The 27631-nt window shown below is 45.6% G+C and overlaps 2 protein-coding genes across 2 annotated transcripts in view; both read left to right on the top strand.

Moving 5' to 3' along the window:
- LOC310813378 (collagen alpha-3(VI) chain-like) overlaps positions 1–27631 on the top strand; it is a 92367-nt gene that overhangs the window by 5503 nt on the left and 59233 nt on the right. The window contains exons 2-6 of the mRNA XM_083682342.1: positions 4469–4580; positions 8684–9280; positions 9780–10373; positions 10710–11339; positions 11876–12469. Coding sequence (XP_083538468.1) covers positions 4496–4580; positions 8684–9280; positions 9780–10373; positions 10710–11339; positions 11876–12469 — 2500 coding nt within the window. The 5' untranslated portion in view covers positions 4469–4495. The remainder of the gene's footprint in view (positions 1–4468; positions 4581–8683; positions 9281–9779; positions 10374–10709; positions 11340–11875; positions 12470–27631) is intronic.
- Positions 13936–27449, top strand: LOC310813141 (collagen alpha-3(VI) chain-like; the record flags this gene model as incomplete). The annotated part of the gene is made up of 12 exons (XM_083682003.1): positions 13936–14512; positions 17978–18119; positions 19837–19997; positions 20383–20982; positions 21335–21934; positions 22081–22677; positions 22827–23426; positions 23708–24307; positions 24454–25050; positions 25200–25799; positions 26081–26680; positions 26827–27449. The coding sequence occupies 12 exons, from the start codon at positions 13936–13938 to the stop codon at positions 27447–27449; spliced, it is 6297 nt and encodes a 2098-aa protein (XP_083538129.1).

The following is a 27631-nucleotide window of genomic DNA, read 5'->3' as shown; positions in this document are numbered from 1 at the left end:
TGGAGGTCTAGGAGCTTAGAGGCTGCTCCTGTCTGAGAGCTGGAGGTCTAGGAGCTCACAGCAGTTTCGGCCCAGTCATCGCCACAGTGACTATGGCATAATGTTTACCTTAAGTAATTTACTGTACAGCAGAGGATGTAGAAATTGGGGGAGGGGCTCATTCTAATGCATGGAACGGAATGGAATTCCATGCATTACAGTGAGGCTGTCCTCCGATTTCTACCTCCACCAGCCTCCCCTGATGTAAACATACAGGCTACCCCAGTCTTCTACATATCTGCAGTTCAGAAGCTTATAGCCTACAACATTCTCCTCTAGAATGTTTAGTGAATGTGTTTAGACATGAGCTATGGAACAGTCTAAACACTGAGGACAGATGCTAGGCTAGGCTGCATTCTCCTCTACACTGGGGTCTGGATAAACACTGGACTAAGCAATGTGTATAAATAAGCGTGATCTTTACTCAACGCTGGCAATGTTGCATTTATCTTGACAGGCTAGTGTTTACTCTTCATTATTGCTGGGTATTGTGGATGGCTTGGTTTCAAACACTGCTGACCCTGGCTTTTCCATCTCTGTGAAAGAGGGTCTTTTAGCCTCTCTGTGTCTCTGCAGCCAAGCTTCAGCTCATATAAAGGGGATTGAGGGCAGATTTGGTGGGATCGGACGGAAATAGGATCTTAGGTACATAGATGCAGTATATTTTCCACAACCGGTGAGAGCCAGAAATGGAATTAGCTTTGCTGGGACCTATGAGCCTGATTTGACTAGTGTTTGGCCTGATTTGACTAGCATTGGGCCTGATGTGACTAGCGTTGGGCCTGATTTGACTAGTGTTTGGCCTCATTTGGTTAGCGTTTGCAACAGAGCAAGTTTTCACTCATTTTATTTTCCTCCTTTTGACATTGGTTTGACCTTGTTGCTGTAAAGACAGGTGCAGCTGGTGTTGAAGTGTGAATGCAGTCCATTGTACTGGATACCTGCACAGCACTCAGAGTTACAGCTGCTTTGCCCACTTTCATCAGATTTCCTTCATGCTTGCTATTCTAAATTCCTCCGCTCTCCAGCAATGTTATGCTTAATTAGCGGTAGTAATAACAGTTTGGATACTGAACAATGGTAGATGCCAAATCAGTTGAGCTTTATGTGTGTTACTCTATGCATGATGTCATTGACACAGTGTATGGACAGAATCCAATCCTGTAAACGTTCCTCAAATCCATCCTTCTTTTGTATATGCTACTTACTATACTATTCAATTCATGTAGATCTTGGGAGTTTTCCCTGACCATGTTTTTCCTGACCTGAAGTTATAGTTATAGACTGTCCCTTTTGTGTAGAGAAGCTACATAATACACATGTCACTAACTATGTGAAACATCTGGAGCCAGTTAGAGAGCGGTATGGCCTAATGTGCTGTGAAGGGCATCAGAGCAGTGTTGTACCTATTGTCTCCCACTAGAGGGCACTGTGGTTAATTTGTCCCAGTGCTGATCAGTAAACAGTAGGTAGCAGAGCTCAGCAGGGGAGGCTGGTGGAAGTAGAAATCAGAGGACTGGCTCATTGTAATACCATTACCATGTGATACCATTCCTTATTCCGTTCCTTGCATTACAGTGAGCCTGTCCTCTACCTCCACCAGCCTCCCCTGCTATACATCTAATGTTTATGGTGACCATAAACAACCCATGCTGTTTTGGTGAGAGTCTGATATGATCAAAAATTACTAATTGTTGCCTTCAATAGTCTGGATGAGGAAAATATACCTTACTTTCGAGTGAATGTTTTCCAGGCGTGGGGAAAAGCTTACAACACCTGAATTTTCCATCATTACAGAGCTTAACTTTCCTCTCTCTTTCCTATTACAGTAACTCTAAATTCCTCCCTTGTTCTTGGACACATTTCTCACCATTATGTGTTTTTGTGTGCACAAGCACGTTGTGTGTGTGTGTGTGTGTGTGTGTGTGTGTGTGTGTGTGTGTGTGTGTGTGTGTGTGTGTGTGTGTGTGTGTGTGTGTGTGTAGCTGCCCTCCACACTGTCTTGGCTGCTCTAGCTGCCAGTGTGCACCGTGTGAGGGCACTTACGCCTGTTAAAAACACATTCCCGTGAGTCTCCACCACGGGGCTTTGGTCAGGTTCTCTCCCCCATCATTAAGTTAATGATAGATACCATCCCAGTTATCACACACACACACACACGCACGCACGCACGCACGCACGCACGCACGCACGCACGCACGCACGCACACACACACACACACACACACACACACACACACACACATTCGCAGTCAGCGGCCATGCATGCCAGCCCAGGCAGTTTTATTTCTTGGGCCCCTTTTGTTCAGTAACGGCGTTCATTTGTCTATGTGAAAATGTTTCTAATGGCAGAGCAACTCTTCTGGCAGTTAGAGTTTTAATATGGTTCCATGGTGAGATTTACAGACGAGGAGGGTTGAGGTTGAGTGTTATTAAAAGTATAGGTAGCAGGGGAGGCTAGTGGAGGTAGAAATCGGAGGACAGGCTCATTATAATACATGGAATGAAATGAGAGGTGTGTGATACCATTCCTCATTCCATCCCATGCATTACAATGAGCCCGTCCTCCGATTTCTGCCTCCACCAGCCTCTCTTGAAGTCAGCATATACCCTGCAGCTTTTTCACGTAAAGTTAACCACAACCTGAACTCAGTGACTGCATCAGCAGACATTCCAGCGTTTAGAGTCTCTCCTGATGGGTGTTATATGGAGTGTTTCTCACCATTGTGGTGACTCTGCTGTTCTCCCCAGCCATGAGAGGCTGTCTCTGGGGACACTAATGGGTCTCTAATGGGTAACGGCATGAATGGAAGTGCTCTGGCAAGGAACTTAGCAAGTTTATGAGGTTATAGTGATACTGCACTGGTGTGTGTGTGTTTGTGTGTGTTTGTGTGTGTGTGTGTGTGTTTGTGTGAGAGAGAGACAGAGAGAGAGAGAGGGAGAGAGAGAGAGAGAGAGAGAGAGAGAGAGAGAGAGAGAGAGAGGGTCCATGCTGTGTGTGTGGCATCCTGATAAGGTGTGTGTGAATCAGCACTCAGCAGCCTACTTTTAATTTCCTTAGCTCTTGCAATTACGCCTCTGGGATGTAGGAAAGAAAGACCTCCATGTGTTCATGGAGGTCCAATAAGAATTGTCATTTGCTTCAGTGTAACTCTGAATCGGACTCCAAAACACTATCATAGAATTTCCTTCCTATGGAGCTTTTATTGACTTTTGGGTTCTAGTGTGACCTTTTTTATTGGTTTTTAATTTCCCTGGACATGTCTAAACATCACAAATAGGGAAACGCTGACTCAACAGAAAACATAATCTCCAACGTGAACCTGGACTTTCCAGTCCAACACCCCTCTAAGAACACAACGGTTAGAAGGTGGAAAATCCACCTCTGGCCAACGGCAGATTGCTTTTAATGCGGCAGCAGAGCCTGTTATGACAGGTGGTTCTGGTTAGGCCGTGCTAAGCCCTGCTAGCCTAAGCAACACTATACTGCTACCAGTGTTGCAGCCGTTCCTCAAAACAATTGTATTACCTATTACTCGTTCCTTCGTTAAACAATAATCAATTACCTTACTTATTACGCCCTGGGAAAAGTCATTAGTTACATTTTTGCGTTACACCCCAATTGCCTAGGCTTTAGCTCAGTGGGCAAACACAGTCTTGTGACTCACAGTAGACCTGGGTTTGAACCCCGTCAGTCACAACAGCGGTGTGTTAAGACCAGGGGAGGCTCAGCTAGTTGGTGGTGGTAGAAATTAGATGACGGGCTCATTGTAATGCATAGAATGAAAAATGGTATCAAGCACACATGTTTGATACCATTCCTCGTTCCATTCCATGCATTAGCCGGTCCACCACCAGCCTCCCCTGGAGCCCAGGCCAATGGGACGGGAGTGTTGTTGTGAACCCTGAAGTGGAGATATGTGCTGGCGAGAGGCTGGTGTTGATATGGTGGAGGCAGCAATTCGCTACTAGACAGCTGTCGAGGCTTGGCTGGGCCCTAGCCCTCTCTCACGCTGTGGTAGCAATGGAGCACAGAGCACTGAACACACTAAGAGAGAGGCTAGGAGGAGGAGGGTTGTTGTTTCATCTTCTCCAATGGTGTGTTGAAGATTAAATATAACTCTGAACATGCTTTTGGCCCTGTGGAATGTGCTTACTCAATGTTATGAATGTGGGAAAGGGAGTAGAATGAAAACAAGAGGAAAAACAAACATATGGAGTGAATCCAGAATTCTGTGCATGTTATGGTAGTTGTCATCTGAAATTGTGTGTGTGTGTGTGTGTGTGTGTGTGTGTGTGTGTGTGTGTGCGTGCGTGTGTGTGTGTGTCTGTCTGAATAAACGTTAAAAAAGTATGTTAATGTCACTCGAAATCTATTGACTCAACCCTGATGTCATTGACAATGCATACTTTATTTCCTCCCCCGCAGGTTTTCTTCTTGGTGCTGTGGTAGAAGATGGGGAGACAACGGTTGTTACCGCTGTGTGCTCTTCTGGGCGTCCTGTTCACAGGACTGCTGCCCAAACTCAATGCTCAGGATGGTAAGTTGCCCTCACAGATCTCTCCTGTGTTCCTCTTAGCTGTGCCTATGCTGCCCTCTCCAGGGCCACATCCCAGATCTGTAGGACTGATGCGTCTAGAGCCTGTGTGCCTGGAGTGGGCTCAGTTCTCCAGCAATCAGCAATGCTTAGTATCAGATCTCATTTAGCACTTCAGATATACATTGATCTTGGTATTATCTGGAGAGCGTCATTTGTAACTGTCTGCCCATCCAGGTAATGCAAAGATCAGTGGATACAAATATATTGGCCAAATGGAATATTTGGCCAATATATGGAACTGTCTCGGATGCAGCAGAGAAGTTGCAATGAGAATCCAGGTTATTCCGAGCATTGCTGTCAAAGTGAAGTTATAGGAAGGGGTTGGGGTTGAAACAAGACTCAGGGGTGCAGGGTCTGAAGGGTCTGACCCTGTAGGGACACAGGGGTTTAATAGGAACCTGTTGGAACACATGGGTTAAACAGGATCCTGTAGGAACACATGGGTTTAACAGGACCCTGGAGGAACACATGGGTTTTATAGGACTATGTAGGGACACAGGGGTTTAACAGGACCATGTAGGGACACAGGGGTTTAACAGGACCCTGTAGAGGCACAATGGTTTAACAGGTCTGACCCAGTAGGGACACAGGGGTTTAACAGGTCTGACCCTGTAGGGACACAGGGGTTTAACAGGACCCTGTAGGGACACAAGGGTTTAACAGGGCCCTGTAGGGACACAGGGGTTTAACAGGTCTGACCCTGTAGGGACACAAGGGTTTAACAGGACCATGTGGGGACACAGGGGTTTAACAGGTCTGACCCTGTAGGGAGACAGGGGTTTAACAGGTCTGACCCTGTAGGGAGACAGGGGTTTAACAGGTCTGATTGAGAACAGCTCAACATCAGGAACCACTCTGCAGCTTCACAGCACAGGTCCAGAGGGGTGATTGGAGCTTTATTTATTTAGCACTCAAGTAAGAGCAGGTTGTTGATGCCAAGAAAACAAAATTACATTTGTACAAACATGTGCGGGTGAGGTGAGAAACCGGAGAGGGCTTTGATTCACAGTTCCAAGTTCTACCTCAGTTTATAATAATATATACCCTCTGGGAAAAATAAAGTTGATCGATCAATAGATTGATTGATTCATAGGTATGATTTGTGTGTATTGCCTATAGGCAGTGTGTTAGCACCAGTCACTAGGGTTTTGTTCCCAGAAGAGCCAGACTAGGGCTTGGCACACAAACAAGGTCGTGGTTCCATTTATTCCACTGGATCTGTCCTCTGGCGCTGCTCAGTGAGAGGAAATCCTCAACACCGGGTGGTTTTCTCTTTTGAAGATTGCGCACAAGGCCTGGCTGCAGATATATACTTTCTAGTGGATTCGTCCTGGAGTATGGGAGAGGAGAACTTTGAGCACGTCAGACAGTTTCTATACAGCGTTGTTAAAGCCTTGCACAAGGGCAGCGGGGACAGGTTTCAGTTTGCCCTGGTCCAGTACAACAGCTCCCCCAGGACAGAGTTTCACCTGAACACCTACGCCTCCCCCCGGGGGGCGCTGGAGCACATCCAGGCCATGGCCTACCGTGGTGGAGGCACCAGGACAGGCCTGGGGCTGGAGTACCTGACCCGGGCCCACATCAACGCTGCGGCGGGCAGCCGCGCCGGGGAGGGGGTGGCTCAGGCTGTGGTGGTGCTGACGGACGGGCGGTCCCAGGACGATGTGACGGAGCCGGCACAGGTGCTGCGTCTGGCGGGGGTGGAGGTGTTCGCGGTGGGGGTGCAAGACGCCGTGGAATGGGAGCTCAGGGAGATGGCTAGTGACCCCCACAACGCTCACGTGTTCAGCGTAGACTCTTTCCCGGCCCTGCGGGGGGTGATCCAGGACTTAGTGGTGGGGCTGTGTGAAGCGGTCACCCAGGCGGGGCCCGAGGGCAGGGGGGGCGCCCCGGTAGCTGTGGTGGCCCCACGAAGGTCAAGAGGTTGGACAAGTGGGACAGGTAACGACTGGAGGGGGTGTGTGACTGGGTGTCACTACCACACTAATGTTCTGGTGTCCCTGTGGAGGAGCCGCTGGTGAATGTCTGGCCATGGTCTGGACCCTCTACTATTAACACTATTAAAGGGGATTTAACACCATAACCTTCATCTACCATACACCAGCACTACTATATTAACTCCACTGTTTCTCATCACCTTTAATTCGCCTATAACACCTTTAAAATCACCACCAGGATGTGAAACATGCATGTGATGTCATGTGATTGACACTCCTAATGCTTCTTAGAGGAGGACTTGTGGTGGTTTAATTGATTATGACAGCTGCTATGCCTCTGCCAAGCCAGTTCTACAGAGAATAATAATAATAATAATAATAATAATAATAATAATAATAATAATGCTTGTAGCATGAACTGAGAGCATCCATCTCAGGAAATGGGAGTACTGTTGCTCCAGTGCTAATTTAATACTAGCCTAATATGGTACAGAGAAGTGACCATTAGGTGGCAGGTTTTAGTTTGCAATACAACAAAGTTTACTAGATACAACAACTACACGTAGGAGTTTCAAACCATTCAACATTCATGACGCCATCTTTCAAAATGGCACAGTGACAGGATATCTATTTCAATTAAATTCAATAAGTTGTATTTATTCTCTCTCTCTCTCTCTCTCTCTCTCTCTCTCTCTCTCTCTCTCTCTCTCGCGCGCGCGCCATTCATTTACAAATAAATGATAAGTTAACCCTCACACAACCATACAGAACCCTTCCATTAGCACCCTATGGCTCAGGTCTTTCACCACAAGTGTTATTGGGGAGAGACTGTCCCTCAAAGAAGACCTCCCTAAACACAGTTCCATCAGCAGCTTTTAACGACGGCTAACCACCCACCACTGCCTGTGTGTCTTGTTTGTGTCTGTGTGTGTGTGTGTGTGTTTGTTTGTGTGTTTATCAGTTAATGTCTTCATAACTGGGTAAAATGTGTGTAATATTCTATAACTGAAACGGTGATGAACCTGCCTGGACCCATCCTTGACCTGCAGCGGAGCTAAATTGTCAGATTAGCCCTAATTACATTATCTAAAGTCAGATTAACAGCAGTTTTCGACAGTTTTTCCATAGAAATAGCCGTATAGCATTAAACCTAAGCCTAGTTTACTACTACAGATGAAAAGAAAGGCCACTTCATTTAGACACGTATAGCCACAGGTATAAAGAACAAATTCTAACGAAATTACAAAGAACTTCTAGAAGTTCTAGTTATTCACCTGATTGATGGCAGGCCTACAGTAGAGTCTCATAATTTAAGCTAGGCCTGCAGGGGAGGCTGGTGGAGGTATAAATCGGAGGACGGGCTCATTGTAATGCATGGAATGGAATGAGCAATGGTACCATTCTTCATTCAATTCCATGCATTACAATGAACCCGTCCTCCGATTTCTACCTTCACCAGCCTCCCCTAGCCTCCAGTAGGGTCTCTTAAGCAACAAGGATGGGCCAGAGGCTCATGACTGGTCACATGGTCTCTGAAGTCTATAACATGAGTCTGCATGGGGTGGCTGAACTCAATGGAGCTGCTAGGGGCAGCATACCAAACACTGATGTTAGACATCTAATATTGAAGGTCATGATAAATGCTCAATAATAATATACAATAATATAGATATATAGATGAACTCTTACAGGGTTGTCCCTCCCACAGTCACTAGTATGGTTTATAGTTGCCACTACAAAGCTGTCGATATAGATTATTTTTACACTGTCCAACACATTTTTACAGTCAAATGGCAGTCAAACACAACTACACATATAACAATACATTGATATTCTAGCGAAATACATAGTAGTACACATACATGATAATGTCAGGTTTAGGTCAAAGAGCTCCTTGGTTCAGTCTACATGCAGTATGAAGTTCTTTTGTGATGTTTTATGATTGATTGTGTTCACCATGAATCTTACTTTACACATGCAATAATGTGCCAGCATGTTTGTCTGTTCTCACTCTCTCTCTGTCTTTCACTGTTTTAACGCTTTCACATGTTGCATTTTGTTCTGTTTTGTCTCTCTCTCTCTATCTCTCTTTTTCTCCCCTTTAAGCACAAGAGTCAGCTGACCTTGTACTCTTAATTGACGGATCAGAGAACGTTGGAGCCGCCAACTTCCCCCGCGTGCGTGATATGGCCCTGAAGGTTGTAGAAGGGCTTGACGTGGGCAGGGACACTATCAGGGTGGCCCTGGTTCTGTACGGCGCCGACCCCGAGATTCAGTTCTATCTAAATAGTTACGACACCAAAGCTGCCATCCTGGACGCAGTGAGGGGCCTGACCTTCACGGGCGGGGACGAGGCTAACCTCGGAGCGGCATTGGAGGAGGTCGCTGAGAGCCTGTTGGTAGACACGGCGGGGGGCAGGGCGGATGAGGGGGTGCCCCAGGCCCTAGTGGTGATCAGTGCAGGCCCAACCACCGATGATGTCAGTGTGGGTGAAAGGGCCCTAAAGCAGGCTGGTGTTCTCACGTTTGGTGTGGTGGTGGGCGGCACGGCGACGTCCGAGCTGGAGACAGTGGCCTCAGATAAGAGCTTTGTTCTGGCCGCACCCGATTTCAGAGGCCTAGCAGGCATGGGTGACCAGCTGCTGTCTTACATTAACGGGGTGGTCCAGCGCACCATTGTGGTTCAGAATGAGATCACTCAAGGTAGGTAACTATGGTGCAAGGTGGGGAGGGGAGATGGTGGGAGGTGGTGGTGGTGGGGAGGGGGGTGGTGGTGGTGGGGAGGAGGGTTGAGGTGGTGGGGGGTGATGCAACATGAGGGCAATGTAAGAGGTAAAAGAGGTATTTTGTATGAAGTGTATGTTGAACCTGATTATATTTGCAAGGTAAGGATTTAGTCAAATTCCCTGCATATACCATGGAGAGAAGATTAGACTATATCTGTAACAATTTAATAGACCTTTAGCTCATGCTCATTTTATAACTCTTACAATACTACTTTTTTCTTTCCAATTGTGGTACTCATGATATAAGGTTATGTTTTACTCATATGATATTGATAATGAGCCTAATGATAATACTTGTAAGTGGTCGTGGCAAACTTTAATGTCATGATTTATATATTGGACATATTCAATACTATATATATTACATTTTCATCATAGCATAATTTTTTAAAACACGTTTTTCTTTTCTCCTCCAGCCTTAGCCGTTGAACCGAGAGACATCATATTCCTGATTGACAGCACCATGGGTGCCACCATTGTCAATGCAATGCGCGAATTTATCAAAAGGTTTGTTGACACCATGCCCATCGGCCCGGACCAGGTGCAAGTGGGTGTGGCCCAGTTCGCCGGCACGCCCAGGCTTGAGATAGACCTGAACGCCTACGGCACCAAGGAGGATTTGGTTGCCGCGCTGGGCCGGATCAAGCCCCGCCAGAGCCAGACGGTCAACATCGGGGCGGCCCTGGACTTTGTGAGGACCAACATGCTGCGAGGTGACAAGGGCAGCCGTATCCAGAAGGGGGTGCCCCAGCTGGTGCTGCTGATGACCAGTAAGAAGTCGAGTGACAGTGTCGACCAGGCTGCCGAGGCTCTGCAGCGTATGGGGGTGCTGACAATGGCCGCTGGCTCCAAGGCTGCTGATGAACAGGAGCTGAAGAAGATTGCCTTTGCTGAGACCCTGGTGTTCATGCTGAAGGACTTCCGCATCCTGCTGCGCCAGCCCTACGTCATCGTCTCTGCTCTCTCCACTCTGTCTGGGGTGGTGGTGACAGAGGGTCCCACTGAACCAGGTAACATCTGCAGTCAGTTCACCATCAGGGGAGGCTGGTGGAGGTAGAAATCAGAGGACAGGCTCATTGTTATGCATGGAATGGAATGAGGAATGGTATCAATCTACCTCCAGCAGCCTCCCTTTATGTATTTACAGTGTACAGATTCAACATTATTTATGTTTGATGATGCTGTGTTGCTTTTGTCAACACACCTGGATCACATTTTACATCCAATTAACATTGTGTGCTTGCATTGTATTCACATACTGTTATACATTACAATCAATAATCACTTTGTCATAGCATAGAGGAGATGTGATGGTTGTTTTCCCCCTGTGTGTCCCCCCTCCTCAGTGATTGAGATAACGACAGTGACGACCCAGCGTGTGGTCAGAGACATCGTGTTCCTGGTGGACGGGTCCAACTATGTGGGCAACGCCAACCTGCCCTACGTGCGTGACTTCATCAGCAGCATGGTCAACAACCTGGAGGTGCGTCCCGACAGGGTGCAGATCGGCCTGATGCAGTTCTCCGAGAACCCCAGGATCGAGTTCTATCTCAACACCCACAGCACCAAGCAGGATGTGCTGAACAGTGTGGCCCAGCTCCGGCTGACAGGCGGCACCACCCTCAACACAGGTGCCGCCATGGATTACGCCCTGGCCAACATGTTCCAGGCCTCAGCCGGGTCCCGCAAGAGGCAGGGTGTCCAGCAGGTGCTGGTCCTGATCACTGGTGGTCCCGCTCATGATGAGGTTAAGAGGATAGCAGACAAGGTCGCCATCGCGGGGGTGCTGACCTTCACAGTGGGTGCTGCCCAGGCTGATGAGGCCTTCCTGCAGACTGTAGCGTTTGTTCCTAACCTGGCCTACTATGAGAGCAGCTTCTCTGGTCTGCCCAGTGTGGTTGCACAGATAAGAACCCCTCTGATCACTGTGGTGGGAGATACTGATACTATTGAGACTGAGATCACAGAGGAAACTGGTGAGCTACTTTATGTTTTTACTTTGTAATAGTTTTACATTTTCGATACAATGAATATACCATGGGTGAAGTGTTCTGACTGCAATGTCTAGCCTGCACATTCACATTAATGTTTAAAGGGGCAATCTGGTATTCAAACAACAACAAAGTGGTCTCCCCACCACTTTTTTGGTAAACAGCTGACGGGTGCGGCTGGAGAAATTTAACCGCTCAGAAATTTCATAGACTATGATTGAGCTTTGGTTGCAAGGACTGACCATCAATGAGATCAAAATGCTAGTTTTAACCATGTTTTGAAGCTATACAGTGTTTATTTTCAATTACATTGTTTACAAACAATGGAGTAAAACAAGCTTATATGTTGGGTTCTGATAGGGTAAGTTGAACTAAGTTCATGAGGCATTTATTAGTAATATTCTTCAAGAATCAATGGCTATATATTAATAATTTGCACCTTTAAAAAGAGTATGAAAGATGTCAAACAAATCTGCGAAAAAAAAAGGTGTGATAATGTTTTTTTGCACTCTTTTTAACAGTGGTGGTCTCAGGAGGTGAGAGGGACGTTGCCTTCCTGATTGACGGCTCTGACGCAGTCCGGGCCGACTTCCCTTACATCCGGGACTTTATCAAAAAAGTCATTATGCCTCTGGATATTGCAGAGGACAGAGTACGGATATCAGTGGTCCAACACAGTGAGAAGCCATCCCCCAACTTCTACCTCAACACCTATAAGACCAAAGACGAGGTCCTGAGGGCCGTTGATACCATGAGTCTGGCTGGAGGGCGGAGTCTTAACACAGGAGCTGCCCTGAACTTCATGAAGGACACCATCTTGTCCCCGAGCTATGGCAGCCGGGTGCAACAACATGTCCCCCAGTTTCTGATAGTTCTGACTGGGGGCAAGTCCAGGGATAATGTGAAGGAGCCTGCCGTGGCCCTGAAGACAGAGGGTGTGGTACCCTTTGGTGTTGGTGTAAAGAATGCAGACCCTAAGCAGATCGAGGCCATTTCACACAACCCATCCTTTGCTTTCAACGTGAAGGAATTCAGCCAGCTCGATTCGGTCCAGCAGAGGCTCAACAGCTATGTGAGCCTCCCCAAGGACCAGCTAGAGATCGTCCTTCAGCAAGGTAAGACAAACCTTTTCTGATCTGTCTTGTTGTGTGTAACGCTCCGACTGATGTTCTTCTCGCTGTGCTGTGATGTTTGTTCCTCTAAACGTGCCTTGTCTGTTGTGTCTCAGTCCATGTCCATGCTGAGGATGTGAAAAGAGACATAGTATTCCTGTTGGATGGTTCTGATGGCACTAGGAATGGATTCCCAGAAGTGAAAGCCTTTGTTCAGAGTATAGTGGAGACACTGTCTGTGGAGGAGAACAAAGACAGAATCTCAGTGGTTCAGTACTCTGACAGACCAGAGGCCCACTTCTATCTGAGCTCTCACAAAACCAAGGAGGCTGTCATGAATGCCGTGAGTAACCTGAGGCACAAGGGTGGGAGGAGCCTCAACACTGGGGCATCTCTCCAATTTGTCAGACACAATGTGTTCACCTCCTCCACGGGGAGTAGACGACTGGAGGGTGTGCCTCAGATACTGATATTGCTGAGTAGCAAACCCTCCAGAGATGATGTCAAGGGCCCGGCTCTGGCTCTTAAAGACCGGGAAATTATTGCAATGGGGGTCGGAGTCAGGGATGCTAATCCCCAGGAGTTGGAAATGATTTCCTTCCAACCTGGTCTCACGTACCAGGTCAATGAGTTCTCTGAGTTGCCCTCTGCCCAGGCACAGCTTGTTGCCTCACTTAAAAGCATGTCTAAAGACACAGAGGAATCTGTGGCTCCAGGAACCCCTGATTTAGTAGGTAAGAACTTCAGCTTGGATATGAGTATGCTAATAACATGATGCATACTATATTCTCTGTCTTTGGAACAATGCTGGAATTTAAGCATGATGATTTCTTTGATTTCTGAGCGTTTTGGTAAATGTAGTGTTAGTAGAGTAATCTTTTAAATAATCTAGGCAACGTGCATTTTCTGCATGACTGAGAAAGTACTATTTTCTCTTTGAGAACGCTATATTTTCTCTTTTGACTTTAACTTTTATTCTCTTGAATCCCAAATCTTTCCACCTTCTGTACACATTCAACTTCATTATTTCTCTCTTACCTCAACCTTGTGTGGAGGAACTATGCCAGACTTGACATCTTTTTCGATTAAAAGATGGTCCTGTGTTATTATGCTTGTGATGATCACTTTCAGAGCAGTAGTCCAGCATGGTAAAACCTTCAGCTTCTCAATCTCCCATGCAAATATGCGTGCACAAGTGTGTTGTCAATAGACGTATTAAGCCTAAGGTTTCAGTTGCTCATATGGCTTCAGATGAAGTCATGAAAATTAAGTGATTAGAATTAAGTTGAAGTAGTTATTTTTATAAGTGACGTCTTACATATTCAGCTTTTATTATTACTAACACTGATAGGCCTACATGGAGTTTGTACACCATAAATGTGCTCTTTAAATCTCTAAATCCTAATTATCCATCAATGTATCCCATTTTTTATCTAGCAGACACTCACCATCTAGTTGATACAGGGGGCATGAAAAGGGATGTAGTGTTTCTCGTTGACGGCTCAGACGACACCAGAAATGGCCTACCTGCCATCAGAGAGTTCATACGAAGAATGGCCTCCGAACTTGACATTGATGGAGAAAACGTCCGCGTCGCCGTTGTGCTTTACAGTGATGATGCCACTGCTTACTTCACCCTTAAAACTCATAAGACTCAGAAGGCCGTCATCTACGCTGTTAGAAGCCTGAGGCACAAAGGAGGAAGACCCAGGAACACAGGGGCAGCTCTCCAGTATGTCAGGGACAGTGTTCTCACTGCCTCCGATGGGAGCAGGCGTCTAGAGGGGGTTCCTCAGGTGCTGTTTTTGTTAACTGGTGGCGAATCCGACGATGATGTCACAGCTGCTGGGGCCGACCTGAAACGTCTTGGGGTTCTCTCTTTCGCCATCGGGATGAAAAATGTTAGGGAGGAGGAGCTGCAGAGAATCGCCTACTCCTCTAGATTTCTCTTCAACCTACCAGTCTTTGGTGAACTCCTGTCCATACAGCCGGAGATCCTGGCCTTTGTCCAATCAAAAATGGGGGTTGAGCCCCCTACTATTGTCGGTAAGAGCTGCCCCGATTCGCAGTCAAGAATCAAGTTAAGCTTATTTCCCCCCCTCTAGCAACTATTGGTCTCGAATAGTTTGAAGACTTATGAAACTGCACTTTCCTTTGATGAAAATCACTGGATCAGTTTCATTTCCCTCAAACTGCCTGCTTTGACTAGAGGCCAGTATCTTTGAATGGTTATGCTGTCGCTAAATAGTCATACCCATGATTACTGTATTACTGTAAACAACGCACCGGAGATGGTGGTGGGAGAGTTATGTTTTATTTGGGTCTAAGAAATTGGCATATACTTTCCTGTTTGACTCTTGTTACATATTGGAAAGCCTTTCTTTTGGTTGTTTGACATCAAGAAATTTTACTTTTCCCTGGCCTTTCAGCTTGAGCTCTTCCTTGAGCCAATGATACCGACTGCACATCATTGACAGTGTATTTTTATACTTTACTTACACACCCCTCTCTTCCCTCCTTTATGGAAGAAGAGTGATCTTACATTTCTTGTTTTTTTCCAGAGACATTTAATGTCTATTTACAAACTTTCTTAAATGTTTGGACATTTAAGACCCTTTTATGACTCTCTACATTTCTTTCCAGTTTCTTTGCATGGATTTATAAACATGGTTAGAACAATTGGCTGTATTCCTAGAGCTTTTGTCTAAGATTGAGAATATTCTAACCATGTTTTCCATTATTTTGGTCTACACATACAGTAGGTGTATAGTACACCATGTGGTAACACTTTATCTAAAGCCAATAGATATGATTAAGTATAAGGCTTTTTAAGCACATAGAGCCTTCTTACAATGCTAGTGGCATCTCAGAATGATTCTGAATTGCCATTTTGAAACATTAGAAAAAATGCCACATAAACACATATTGACTCTAATAATAAGGCATTAGAAATGCTCATACATGAAAGTGATATTGTGTAGCCTACCTTTTGGCTTTATGTAAAGTTTTACTCAACATTTGATTGATTTTATCATTAAATATGTCTTTCAATGTTTTTCTTAGTTGAATTAGATGCTGCACAGAGAGACATAGTGTTCTTGTTGGATGGGTCTGATGATACTAGGAGTGGATTCCCAGCAATGCGTGACTTTGTTCAGAGAATGGTGGAGAATCTCAGTTTTGGGGAGAACAAAGACCGTGTTTCTGTGGTCCAGTACAGCAAAGACCCTGCGATCCATTTCTATCTGAACACATACCCTGAAAAACAAGGTGTTCTCAGTTCCATTCGAAGCATGCAGCACAAAGGAGGGAGACCCCTCAACACTGGAGCGGCACTTAACTATGTGAAGGACAATGTATTTACTGCCTCCTCTGGAAGCAGACGCCAAGAGGGCGTCCCTCAGATACTGATTCTGCTGAGTGGTGGCCGGTCTCGGGATGATGTCGGGGCTGCCGTTACTGCTTTGAAACAGGAGAAAATTGTCCCATTCAGTATTGGGTCAAGAAATGCAGACATACTAGAGCTCCAGATGATTGCACATATGCCCTCCTATGCTCTCTCTGTCCCTCGGTTCGATGACCTTGAAAGCATTCAACAGCGACTTCTGTCGTTTATAAAAAGGGTACCTCGTCAGCCAAGACTATTGGCTACACCTATCCTGCCAGGTAAGAAGTTTACATTTCTCTGGGTCTCTTTGCCTACGCCTTTGAAACGTCATATTTAAGGTTTTGTGTGTCTTATTCTTCTTGAAAATAACTGTACTGAATGTACTGAACTTATTCAGTACATTCATAATACTACACAGGCATCTTTACACATTACTGTATTGGTCAATTTTTCACTATGAATAGTTCTAGTTATAAATAATAGGCTAAACAATCTCTATTGAACAGTATCCAAGGTTACTGAATCACATTCCTATGCATCTCTAGATAAAACTGAATCAAAGCGGGATGTAGTGTTTCTACTGGATGGCTCTGATGATACTCGCAATGGATTTGAGGCAATGCGTGAATTTGTTCAGAGAGGAGTGGAGAACCTCAATGTGGGAGGAAACAAAGACCGTGTCTCTGTGGTTCAGTACAGTAGAGATCAAGAGGTCCATTTCTATCTGAACGCTTACAACACAAAGGAGGAAATTCTTAACAATGTTAGAGGCCTGAGGCACAGAGGAGGTAGACCCCTCAACACCGGGGCAGCTCTCCAGTACGTGAGGGACAACGTCTTTACTGCCTCCTCTGGTAGCAGACGTCAAGAGGGCGTCCCTCAGTTATTGATTCTGCTGACTGGGGGGCGGTCCAGTGATGATGTCAGAAATGCCGTCACAAACCTGAAAGGAATTGGTGTGATGGCATTAACGGTTGGAATAAAGAATGCTGATACACTTGAGCTTCAAACCATATCACATGAACCCAGCTATGCTTTCTCGGCTCCAACTTTTTATGATCTCCAAAACGTTCAAAAGCAAGTGTTCTCTGCCCTTGAGAGAGTTGAAATATCTGCTAGCTTGCCAACACTAATGGGTAAGACAACAGTTATCATTGTGAATTACATTTGATACAATGACAGCAGTTATACTGTAGATGGTTAAAGGAGTTTTGTATAATGTATTTCACTACACAAAGACAGGCAAGGTTTGGTGTGTTGAATTCCCAAAATGTATCATTTGAAGACTCTTCTTTCATGAGTATTAACCCATTTCATGACTGCTTATGATTGCAGCAGATGATGACAGGAGGGATATTGTATTTTTACTTGATGGCTCTGATAATACCAGAAGGAGATTCACAGATATCCAAGACTTTGTTCAGAGAGTGGTGGAGAAACTTGCTGTAGCCATGAACAAAGATCGTGTGTCTGTGGTTCAGTACAGTGATACAGCAGAAGTCAATTTCAATTTGAACTCACACACAACAAAAGATGACGTTCTTGATGCTGTAAGAGGCCTGAGCCACAAAGGAGGAAGCCCCCTCAACATTGGGGCAGCCCTCATGTACGTGAGAGACAATGTCTTCACTGCCTCTTCCGGAAGCAGACGTTTGGAAAGAGTTCCCCAGCTACTGATTCTGCTGAGTGGGGGGAGGTCCAATGATGACATACGAATGCCTGCCACAAAGCTGAAAGATTGGGGGGTCTTTTCAATCAGTATTGGCACTGGGGATGCTGACACACTAGAACTACAAACCATATCCCATGAGCCTAATTACGCCCTCTCTATCACTGATTATGACGACCTGCCCACTATTCAGCAGGAACTGTTGTCATTGGTTAAGGAAGCGTCTCACCAACCTGAGACAACTGTTCCTACTAGGAGTTTTGGTAAGACCTGGCCATTTTTATTTTCATGTAAATTGTGATTGAATATGCTGTATTTCACTTTGAAATCAAGTCTATAGACATTTTATTTATTGATAATGTTTTATGTTATCAATGACTTTGATAGCACTGCAGCTGCTTTTCTGTCCCCTCCTTTCCTGTGCCTCTGCAACTTCTCTTTGCCTTCATTTCAGATTCTGACAGGAAGGATGTAGTATTCCTTATTGATGGATCTGATGACTCTAGAAGTGGTTTTGAGGGGATCCGTGGCTTTGCAGAGAAAATAGTGGAGAGTCTCAATGTGGAGGAGAATGGGGACCGCGTGGCCCTCGTTCAGTACAGCCGAGACACCACAGCCAATTTCTATCTAAACTCATACTCCTCTACAAATGATGTGCTCACTTCCATAAGATCCATGAGACACAAAGCGGGCAGACCCCTCAATACTGGTGCAGCGCTGCAGTTTGTCAGAGACAATGTCTTCACTGCTTCAGCTGGAGGGAGGAGTGCAGAGGATGTGCCTCAGTATCTGTTCCTCTTCATTGGTGGGAGGTCTAGTGATGACATAAGGGGAGCGGCACAGTCATTGAGAGGGAATGGAATTAGAACCCTCAGCCTCGGAACACAGAATGCCGATACTCTGGAATTACAGACCATAGCTTTTACACCCAGCCACTCTTTTTCAATTAACAACTTTGACAACCTGGACAGCATGTACTCTAGAGTGATAGGTGTGATGAGTGGTGTCCCGGAAACACCTACATTTCCAACTGCTATCGGTAAGGTTATTGTTATTTATGAATAATTTCACCCACACATTGGGAGTTAGAAAATCACAGAGATTATTACAGTGAGATAGTAGTATTGTGATGCTATCTGAGCATGTACATTATAGAAGTCCCTATTAGTTGTGAAATGTTTCTTTTTGCCCATTTCAGACATGTCCACTATCTTGAAATCAGATATCCAGAGGGTGGATATCACATTTCTCCTTGATGGGTCTGATGATATGCAAGCCGGTGCCCAATCAATTCGTGATTTTGTCGGCCAATTTGTTGAACATCTAGATGTTGGGCCAAACAAAGCACAAGTTGCTGTGGTCCAGTACAGTACTGAGCCCACCACTAACTTCCTCCTAAACACATACTCATCGAAGAGTCATGTCATGACAGGGATACACAATATCAGGCTTAAAGGAGGAAGGCCCCTGAAAACTGGGCAAGCTCTTGAGTACGTAAAGAACAACATCTTTACAGCCTCCGCTGGGAGCAGAGCCCAAGAGGGCGTCCCTCAGATACTGATTCTGCTGAGTGGGGGAAAGTCTCAAGATGATGCTCTGGCAGCATCAGAGAGACTGAGGGAAACTGGAATCGTGATGTTCAGTGTTGGGGTCAATAACGCAGATAGAGTGGAGATGCAGAGCCTTGCATATAGTCCAAACCAGGCATATCTGCTCAAGGAGTTTTCTGACCTCTCGCTTGTTACACAACAGTTGCTTTCCGCAGTTGCCTCTCAGAAATATACAGTACAACCAGGTGAGGTTCTAGGTGAGTGACACAGGGCATAATATTAAACCATTTCACTGAGAATCACTTCATAGAATTAGTGCATTTCATCACAGGGGCATTGCCCACTGACTTGATACATTTGAATTTGCACAAAATGGTTACTGTATTTTCCAAATGCTGGGCAGGTTGTGTGTGCCTTAAATTGATAGATTATGACAATTGAAAAATATGTAGCTAATCGATTATTTCAAATTGGCATGATGTATGTGTCGCATGATGTATGTGCACATTTGCTAATGTGGAACCATTTTGATCCTAGTTAAAGGCCTGAGTGTGAAGAGAGACATTGTTTTCCTCCTTGATGGATCTGATGATGTCAGGATTAGATTTTCAGCAATAAGAGAGTTTGTCGCAATGGTGGTGGAACATTTTGACTTGGACCAGGGAAAAGATCAAGTTGCTGTTGTGCAGTACAGCAACAATGCAGCAATTAACTTCAACCTGAATACTCATAAGACCAGAGACGATGTGCTCACATCCATCAGAGGACTGAGACCCAAGGGCGGGAGGCCTCAGTATACTGGCGCAGCCCTCCAGTTTGTGAAGGACAATGTCTTCACTCCTAGTGCTGGGAGTCGACATCACGAGGGGGCCCATCAGATCCTGGTGCTGCTGGCTGGTGGCAGGTCTCGGGATTCTCCTCGAGGTCCTGCAAGTGCACTACAGTCATTAGGGGTTGTAACATTTGCAATTGGATCAAGAATGACTGACTCAGTTCAAATGCAAGCAATTTCATCAAATCCAAATTATGCTTACTCTGTCCCTGATTTTGCAAATCTTCAGAACATTCAACAAAGTTTGTTGACACGTCTAGCTCAAGTGAGACCAACGGAGGCGACTAGAATTGGTAAGAAATTCAATAGCTTCTTTTGGTTATGATAATTCTGACGAATAGCATCCTTTTAAGAGTTAAACATTGGAGCTGTTAGGCCTCTTGCAGTAAATGACTTCAGTGAGTTATCTTCATGAGGAAGGCTTATAGCTGATTTCATATCTAAAATAAATGTGTTTTTTTCTCCATATATCAACAGTGGAAAGTGATGAAAGTAGAAGAGATATAGTGTTTTTGATGGATGGATCAGACAATACAAGAAATGGATTCCCTGCTATTCGGGATTTCCTCCACAAAGTAATTGAAAGTCTCAACGTGGGACAAAATAATGACCAAGTTTCTGTGGTCCAATTCAGCAATGTGGCAGTGGCAAATTTCTATTTGAATTCTTTTCTGAGAAAGGAAGACGTGTTGAACTCGGTGAGGGGGTTGTCACACAAAGGCGGTAGACCCCTCAACACAGGGGCAGCTCTGACATTTGTGAAAGAAAATGTGTTCACAACATCCTCTGGGAGCAGACACTCCGAAGGTGTGAAACAAATACTCATTCTCCTCAGTAGTGGACGGTCAAGAGACAATGTAGATGCACCAGCATCTGCTCTCAAGGAGCTTGGGGTCTTGGTGTTTGGAATTGGAACAAGGGGCTCTGATAGCAGAGAATTGGAGAAGATATCCTCTGAACCGAGTCATGCTCTCTCAGTGTCTGAATTCACTGACCTCCCCAATGTCCAAGAGCAGCTACTTTCTGCCATGAGCAGAGTCACTGTACAGGGCACAACCATGACACCAACAGTAATAGGTAAGAAAATTACGTAACGAATTACACTGTCCTTATTACAGTGTAATTACACAAGTAAATAAGAGTGTAACAAATATTGGACTTACTTGGAATAACTTATAGTTACACTGTATTTACAATATGTAACAACAATATGAGTCAAGTTAACCTAACTACATAACAGTCTTGATAATTTCCATTTCCATTGAGGCCTTTCTTAATGATTCCATTTTAGATGTATAGCTCTGTAGCAATGTTCCCTAGCATAAGTACCAGGAAAGGAGTGACTCCTATGTGTCCAAAGTAGCTTTTTCCTGTATGTATCGTATGCAGCATGAAATATTACTCTCTTTCAAACTTTGATATTCCGTAGTTGAGCATCAGGCTCCCAGGAGGGATGTTGTGTTCTTGCTGGATGGATCTGATGTCACGAGGAATGGATTCCCAGCAATGCGTGACTTTGTACGAAGAGTAGTGGAGACACTCAATGTGGATGAGAACAAAGATCGCGTCTCAGTGGTTCAGTACAGCAGAGATCCAGCCGCACAATTCTATCTGAACACATACACAACAAAGGGAGAGATTCTTGACACTGTCAGAGGTCTGAGGCACAAAGGCGGGAGACCCCTCAACACTGGGGCAGCTCTTCACTATGTGAGGGACAATGTCTTCACTGTGTCTGCTGGAAGTAGGCGCCTGGAAGGTGTTCCACAGATTCTGATACTGCTGAGTGGTGGAAGGTCCTCTGACAATGTTGACACACCAGCCTCTGCTCTGAAGGAGCTTGGGGTCTTGGTCTTTGGAATTGGAACAAGGAGCTCTGATAGCAGAGAATTGCAGAAGATATCACATGATCCCAGTTATGCTCTGTCTGTGTCTGACTTCACTGACCTTCCCAGTGTCCAACAGCAACTCCTGTCCTCAGTGGAGGCAGTGGGAATTGAAGTTACTCCAGAATCAACAACAGTGTTAGGTATGTCTCCTCATATTGCCACCGATCATGTCATGAATACAGACAGCAACAAGTCAGTTGGGCCTTGATCACCATTGGGTGTTAGCGTTTCATTGGGCCTTTAACACCACATTTATTTCATTGATATAATCTCTCTGTTTTCTCAGTTGATCATGACCCCGCCAGAAAGGATGTGGTATTCCTTCTGGATGGTTCTGATGGCACAAGGAATGGATTCCCAGCAATGCGTGACTTTGTTCAGAAAGTGGTGGAGAACCTCAATGTGGAGGAGAACAAAGACCGTGTTTCTGTGGTCCAGTACAGTAGAGATCAACAAGTCCATTTCTATCTGAACACTTACCACACAAAGGAGGAAATTCTTGACACTGTTAGAGTCCTGAGGCACAAAGGAGGTAGACCCCTGAACACCGGGGCAGCTCTCCAGTACGTGAGGGATAACGTCTTCACTGCCTCCTCTGGTAGCAGACGCCAAGAGGCCGTCCCTCAGTTACTGATTCTGCTGAGTGGCGGGCGGTCCAGTGATAATGTTGATACTCCAGCCTCTGCCCTCAAAGAGAGTGGCGTCTTGATATTTGGCATTGGAACCAGAAATTCCAGCAGAGAGGTTGAAAAGATTGTCACTGGTCCTAGTTATGCCCAATCTGTGTCTGAATTCTCTAACCTCCCCACTGTCCAGCAGCAGTTTTTCTCCTCGCTCAAAACTGTACTTGTTGAGGTGACACCCACAACCCCAACATTCATAGGTAAGCTTATGTGGATAATCCTTTAGGCATTTCTGAAATATCTCTTGGGATATGTCAGAAAAGTAAAATAACACACACACATATTTCATACTCAGGTTCAATGAAAAAATGTTGACATGATTTTCTCTTTTTATTTCTAATACTCCTAGTGGAGCAAACAACCGCCAGAAAGGATGTGGTATTCCTTCTGGATGGTTCCGATGGTACAAGGAATGGATTCCCAGCAATGCGTGACTTTGTTCAGAGAATGGTGGAGAAACTCAATGTGGAGGAGAACAAAGACCGTGTTTCTGTGGTTCAGTACAGTAGAGATCAACATGTCAATTTCTATCTGAACACTTACAACACAAAGGAGGAAATTCTTGACACTGTTAGAGGCCTGAGGCACAAAGGAGGTAGACCCCTCAACACCGGGGCAGCTCTCCAGTACGTGAGGGACAATGTCCTTACTGCCTCCTCTGGAAGCAGACGCCAAGAGGGCGTCCCTCAGATACTGATTGTGCTGAGTGGTGGAAGGTCCTTTGACAATGTAGATACACCGGCATCTGCTCTCAAGGAGCTTGGGGTCTTGGTGTTTGCAATTGGAACAAGGGGCTCTGATAGCAGAGAATTGCAGAAGATATCCTCTGAACCTAGTCATGCTCTCTCAGTGTCTGAATTCACTGACCTCCCCAATGTCCAAGAGCAGCTACTTTCTGCCGTGAGCACAGTCGGTGTACAGGGCACCCCCACGACACCAACAGTAATAGGTAAGACATTTACGTAACACTTTACACTGTCCTTACTACAGTGTAATTACACGTGGAATTCAAAGTCTAACCAATATTGGAAAAATGTACAGTCTTGATCATTTCCATTTCCATTGAGGCCTTCCTTAATGATTCCATTTTAGATGTATAGCTCTGTAGCAATGTTCCCTAGCATAAGTACGGGGAAAGGGGTGACTCCTATGTGACTATAGTAGCTTTTTCCTGTATGTTCCGGATGCAGCATGTAATTTGACTCTCTTTCAAACTTTGATATTCCGTAGTTGAGCATCGGGCTCCCAGGAGGGATGTTGTGTTCTTGCTGGATGGCACTGATGCCACTAGGAATGGATTCCCAGCCATGCTTGACTTTGTCCAAAGAGTAGTGGAGACACTCAATGTGGATGAGAACAAAGATCGCGTCTCAGTGGTTCAGTACAGCAGAGATCCAGCCGCACAATTCTATCTGAACACATACACAACAAAGGGAGAGGTTCTTGACACTGTCAGAGGTCTGAGGCACAAAGGCGGGAGACCCCTCAACACTGGGGCAGCTCTTCACTATGTGAGGGACAATGTCTTCACTGTGTCTGCTGGAAGTAGGCGCCTGGAAGGTGTTCCACAGATTCTGATACTGCTGAGTGGTGGAAGGTCCTCTGACAATGTTGACACACCAGCCTCTGCTCTGAAGGAGCTCGGGGTCTTGGTCTTTGGAATTGGAACAAGGAGCTCTGATAGCAGAGAATTGCAGAAGATATCACATGATCCCAGTTATGCTCTGTCTGTGTCTGACTTCACTGACCTTCCCAGTGTCCAACAGCAACTCCTGTCCTCAGTGGAGGCAGTGGGAATTGAAGTTACTCCAGAATCAACAACAGTGTTAGGTATGTCTCCTCATATTGCCACCGATCATGTCATGAATACAGACAGCAACAAGTCAGTTGGGCCTTGATCACCATTGGGTGTTAGCGTTTCATTGGGCCTTTAACACCACATTTATTTCATTGATATAATCTCTCTGTTTTCTCAGTTGATCATGACCCCGCCAGAAAGGATGTGGTATTCCTTCTGGATGGTTCTGATGGCACAAGGAATGGATTCCCAGCAATGCGTGACTTTGTTCAGAAAGTGGTGGAGAACCTCAATGTGGAGGAGAACAAAGACCGTGTTTCTGTGGTTCAGTACAGTAGAGATCAACAAGTCCATTTCTATCTGAACACTTACCACACAAAGGAGGAAATTCTTGACACTGTTAGAGTCCTGAGGCACAAAGGAGGTAGACCCCTGAACACCGGGGCAGCTCTCCAGTACGTGAGGGATAACGTCTTCACTGCCTCCTCTGGTAGCAGACGCCAAGAGGCCGTCCCTCAGTTACTGATTCTGCTGAGTGGCGGGCGGTCCAGTGATAATGTTGATACTCCAGCCTCTGCCCTCAAAGAGAGTGGCGTCTTGATATTTGGCATTGGAACCAGAAATTCCAGCAGAGAGGTTGAAAAGATTGTCACTGGTCCTAGTTATGCCCAATCTGTGTCTGAATTCTCTAACCTCCCCACTGTCCAGCAGCAGTTTTTCTCCTCGCTCAAAACTGTACTTGTTGAGGTGACACCCACAACCCCAACATTCATAGGTAAGCTTATGTGGATAATCCTTTAGGCATTTCTGAAATATCTCTTGGGATATGTCAGAAAAGTAAAATAACACACACACATATTTCATACTCAGGTTCAATGAAAAAATGTTGACATGATTTTCTCTTTTTATTTCTAATACTCCTAGTGGAGCAAACAACCGCCAGAAAGGATGTGGTATTCCTTCTGGATGGTTCCGATGGTACAAGGAATGGATTCCCAGCAATGCGTGACTTTGTTCAGAGAATGGTGGAGAAACTCAATGTGGAGGAGAACAAAGACCGTGTTTCTGTGGTTCAGTACAGTAGAGATCAACATGTCAATTTCTATCTGAACACTTACAACACAAAGGAGGAAATTCTTGACACTGTTAGAGGCCTGAGGCACAAAGGAGGTAGACCCCTCAACACCGGGGCAGCTCTCCAGTACGTGAGGGACAATGTCCTTACTGCCTCCTCTGGAAGCAGACGCCAAGAGGGCGTCCCTCAGATACTGATTGTGCTGAGTGGTGGAAGGTCCTTTGACAATGTAGATACACCGGCATCTGCTCTCAAGGAGCTTGGGGTCTTGGTGTTTGCAATTGGAACAAGGGGCTCTGATAGCAGAGAATTGCAGAAGATATCCTCTGAACCTAGTCATGCTCTCTCAGTGTCTGAATTCACTGACCTCCCCAATGTCCAAGAGCAGCTACTTTCTGCCGTGAGCACAGTCGGTGTACAGGGCACCCCCACGACACCAACAGTAATAGGTAAGACATTTACGTAACACTTTACACTGTCCTTACTACAGTGTAATTACACGTGGAATTCAAAGTCTAACCAATATTGGAAAAATGTACAGTCTTGATCATTTCCATTTCCATTGAGGCCTTCCTTAATGATTCCATTTTAGATGTATAGCTCTGTAGCAATGTTCCCTAGCATAAGTACGGGGAAAGGGGTGACTCCTATGTGACTATAGTAGCTTTTTCCTGTATGTTCCGGATGCAGCATGTAATTTGACTCTCTTTCAAACTTTGATATTCCGTAGTTGAGCATCGGGCTCCCAGGAGGGATGTTGTGTTCTTGCTGGATGGCACTGATGCCACTAGGAATGGATTCCCAGCCATGCTTGACTTTGTCCAAAGAGTAGTGGAGACACTCAATGTGGATGAGAACAAAGATCGCGTCTCAGTGGTTCAGTACAGCAGAGATCCAGCCGCACAATTCTATCTGAACACATACACAACAAAGGGAGAGGTTCTTGACACTGTCAGAGGTCTGAGGCACAAAGGCGGGAGACCCCTCAACACTGGGGCAGCTCTTCACTATGTGAGGGACAATGTCTTCACTGTGTCTGCTGGAAGTAGGCGCCTGGAAGGTGTTCCACAGATTCTGATACTGCTGAGTGGTGGAAGGTCCTCTGACAATGTTGACACACCAGCCTCTGCTCTGAAGGAGCTCGGGGTCTTGGTCTTTGGAATTGGAACAAGGAGCTCTGATAGCAGAGAATTGCAGAAGATATCACATGATCCCAGTTATGCTCTGTCTGTGTCTGACTTCACTGACCTTCCCAGTGTCCAACAGCAACTCCTGTCCTCAGTGGAGGCAGTGGGAATTGAAGTTACTCCAGAATCAACAACAGTGTTAGGTATGTCTCCTCATATTGCCACCGATCATGTCATGAATACAGACAGCAACAAGTCAGTTGGGCCTTGATCACCATTGGGTGTTAGCGTTTCATTGGGCCTTTAACACCACATTTATTTCATTGATATAATCTCTCTGTTTTCTCAGTTGATCATGACCCCGCCAGAAAGGATGTGGTATTCCTTCTGGATGGTTCTGATGGCACAAGGAATGGATTCCCAGCAATGCGTGACTTTGTTCAGAAAGTGGTGGAGAACCTCAATGTGGAGGAGAACAAAGACCGTGTTTCTGTGGTTCAGTACAGTAGAGATCAACAAGTCCATTTCTATCTGAACACTTACCACACAAAGGAGGACATTCTTGACACTGTTAGAGTCCTGAGGCACAAAGGAGGTAGACCCCTGAACACCGGGGCAGCTCTCCAGTACGTGAGGGATAACGTCTTCACTGCCTCCTCTGGTAGCAGACGCCAAGAGGCCGTCCCTCAGTTACTGATTCTGCTGAGTGGCGGGCGGTCCAGTGATAATGTTGATACTCCAGCCTCTGCCCTCAAAGAGAGTGGCGTCTTGATATTTGGCATTGGAACCAGAAATTCCAGCAGAGAGGTTGAAAAGATTGTCACTGGTCCTAGTTATGCCCAATCTGTGTCTGAATTCTCTGACCTCCCCACTGTCCAGCAGCAGTTTTTCTCCTCGCTCAAAACTGTACTTGTTGAGGTGACACCCACAACCCCAACATTCATAGGTAAGCTTATGTGGATAATCCTTTAGGAATTTCTGAAATATCTCTTGGGATATGTCAGAAAAGTAAAATAACACACACACATATTTCATACTCAGGTTCAATGAAAAAATGTTGACATGATTTTCTCTTTTTATTTCTAATACTCCTAGTGGAGCAAACAACCGCCAGAAAGGATGTGGTATTCCTTCTGGATGGTTCCGATGGTACA

The sequence above is a fragment of the Argentina silus genome (assembly GCF_951799395.1).
Source record: "Argentina silus genome assembly, chromosome: 12".
NCBI lineage: Eukaryota > Metazoa > Chordata > Actinopteri > Argentiniformes > Argentinidae > Argentina > Argentina silus.
This window is presented reverse-complemented; position numbering and strand designations above follow the sequence as displayed.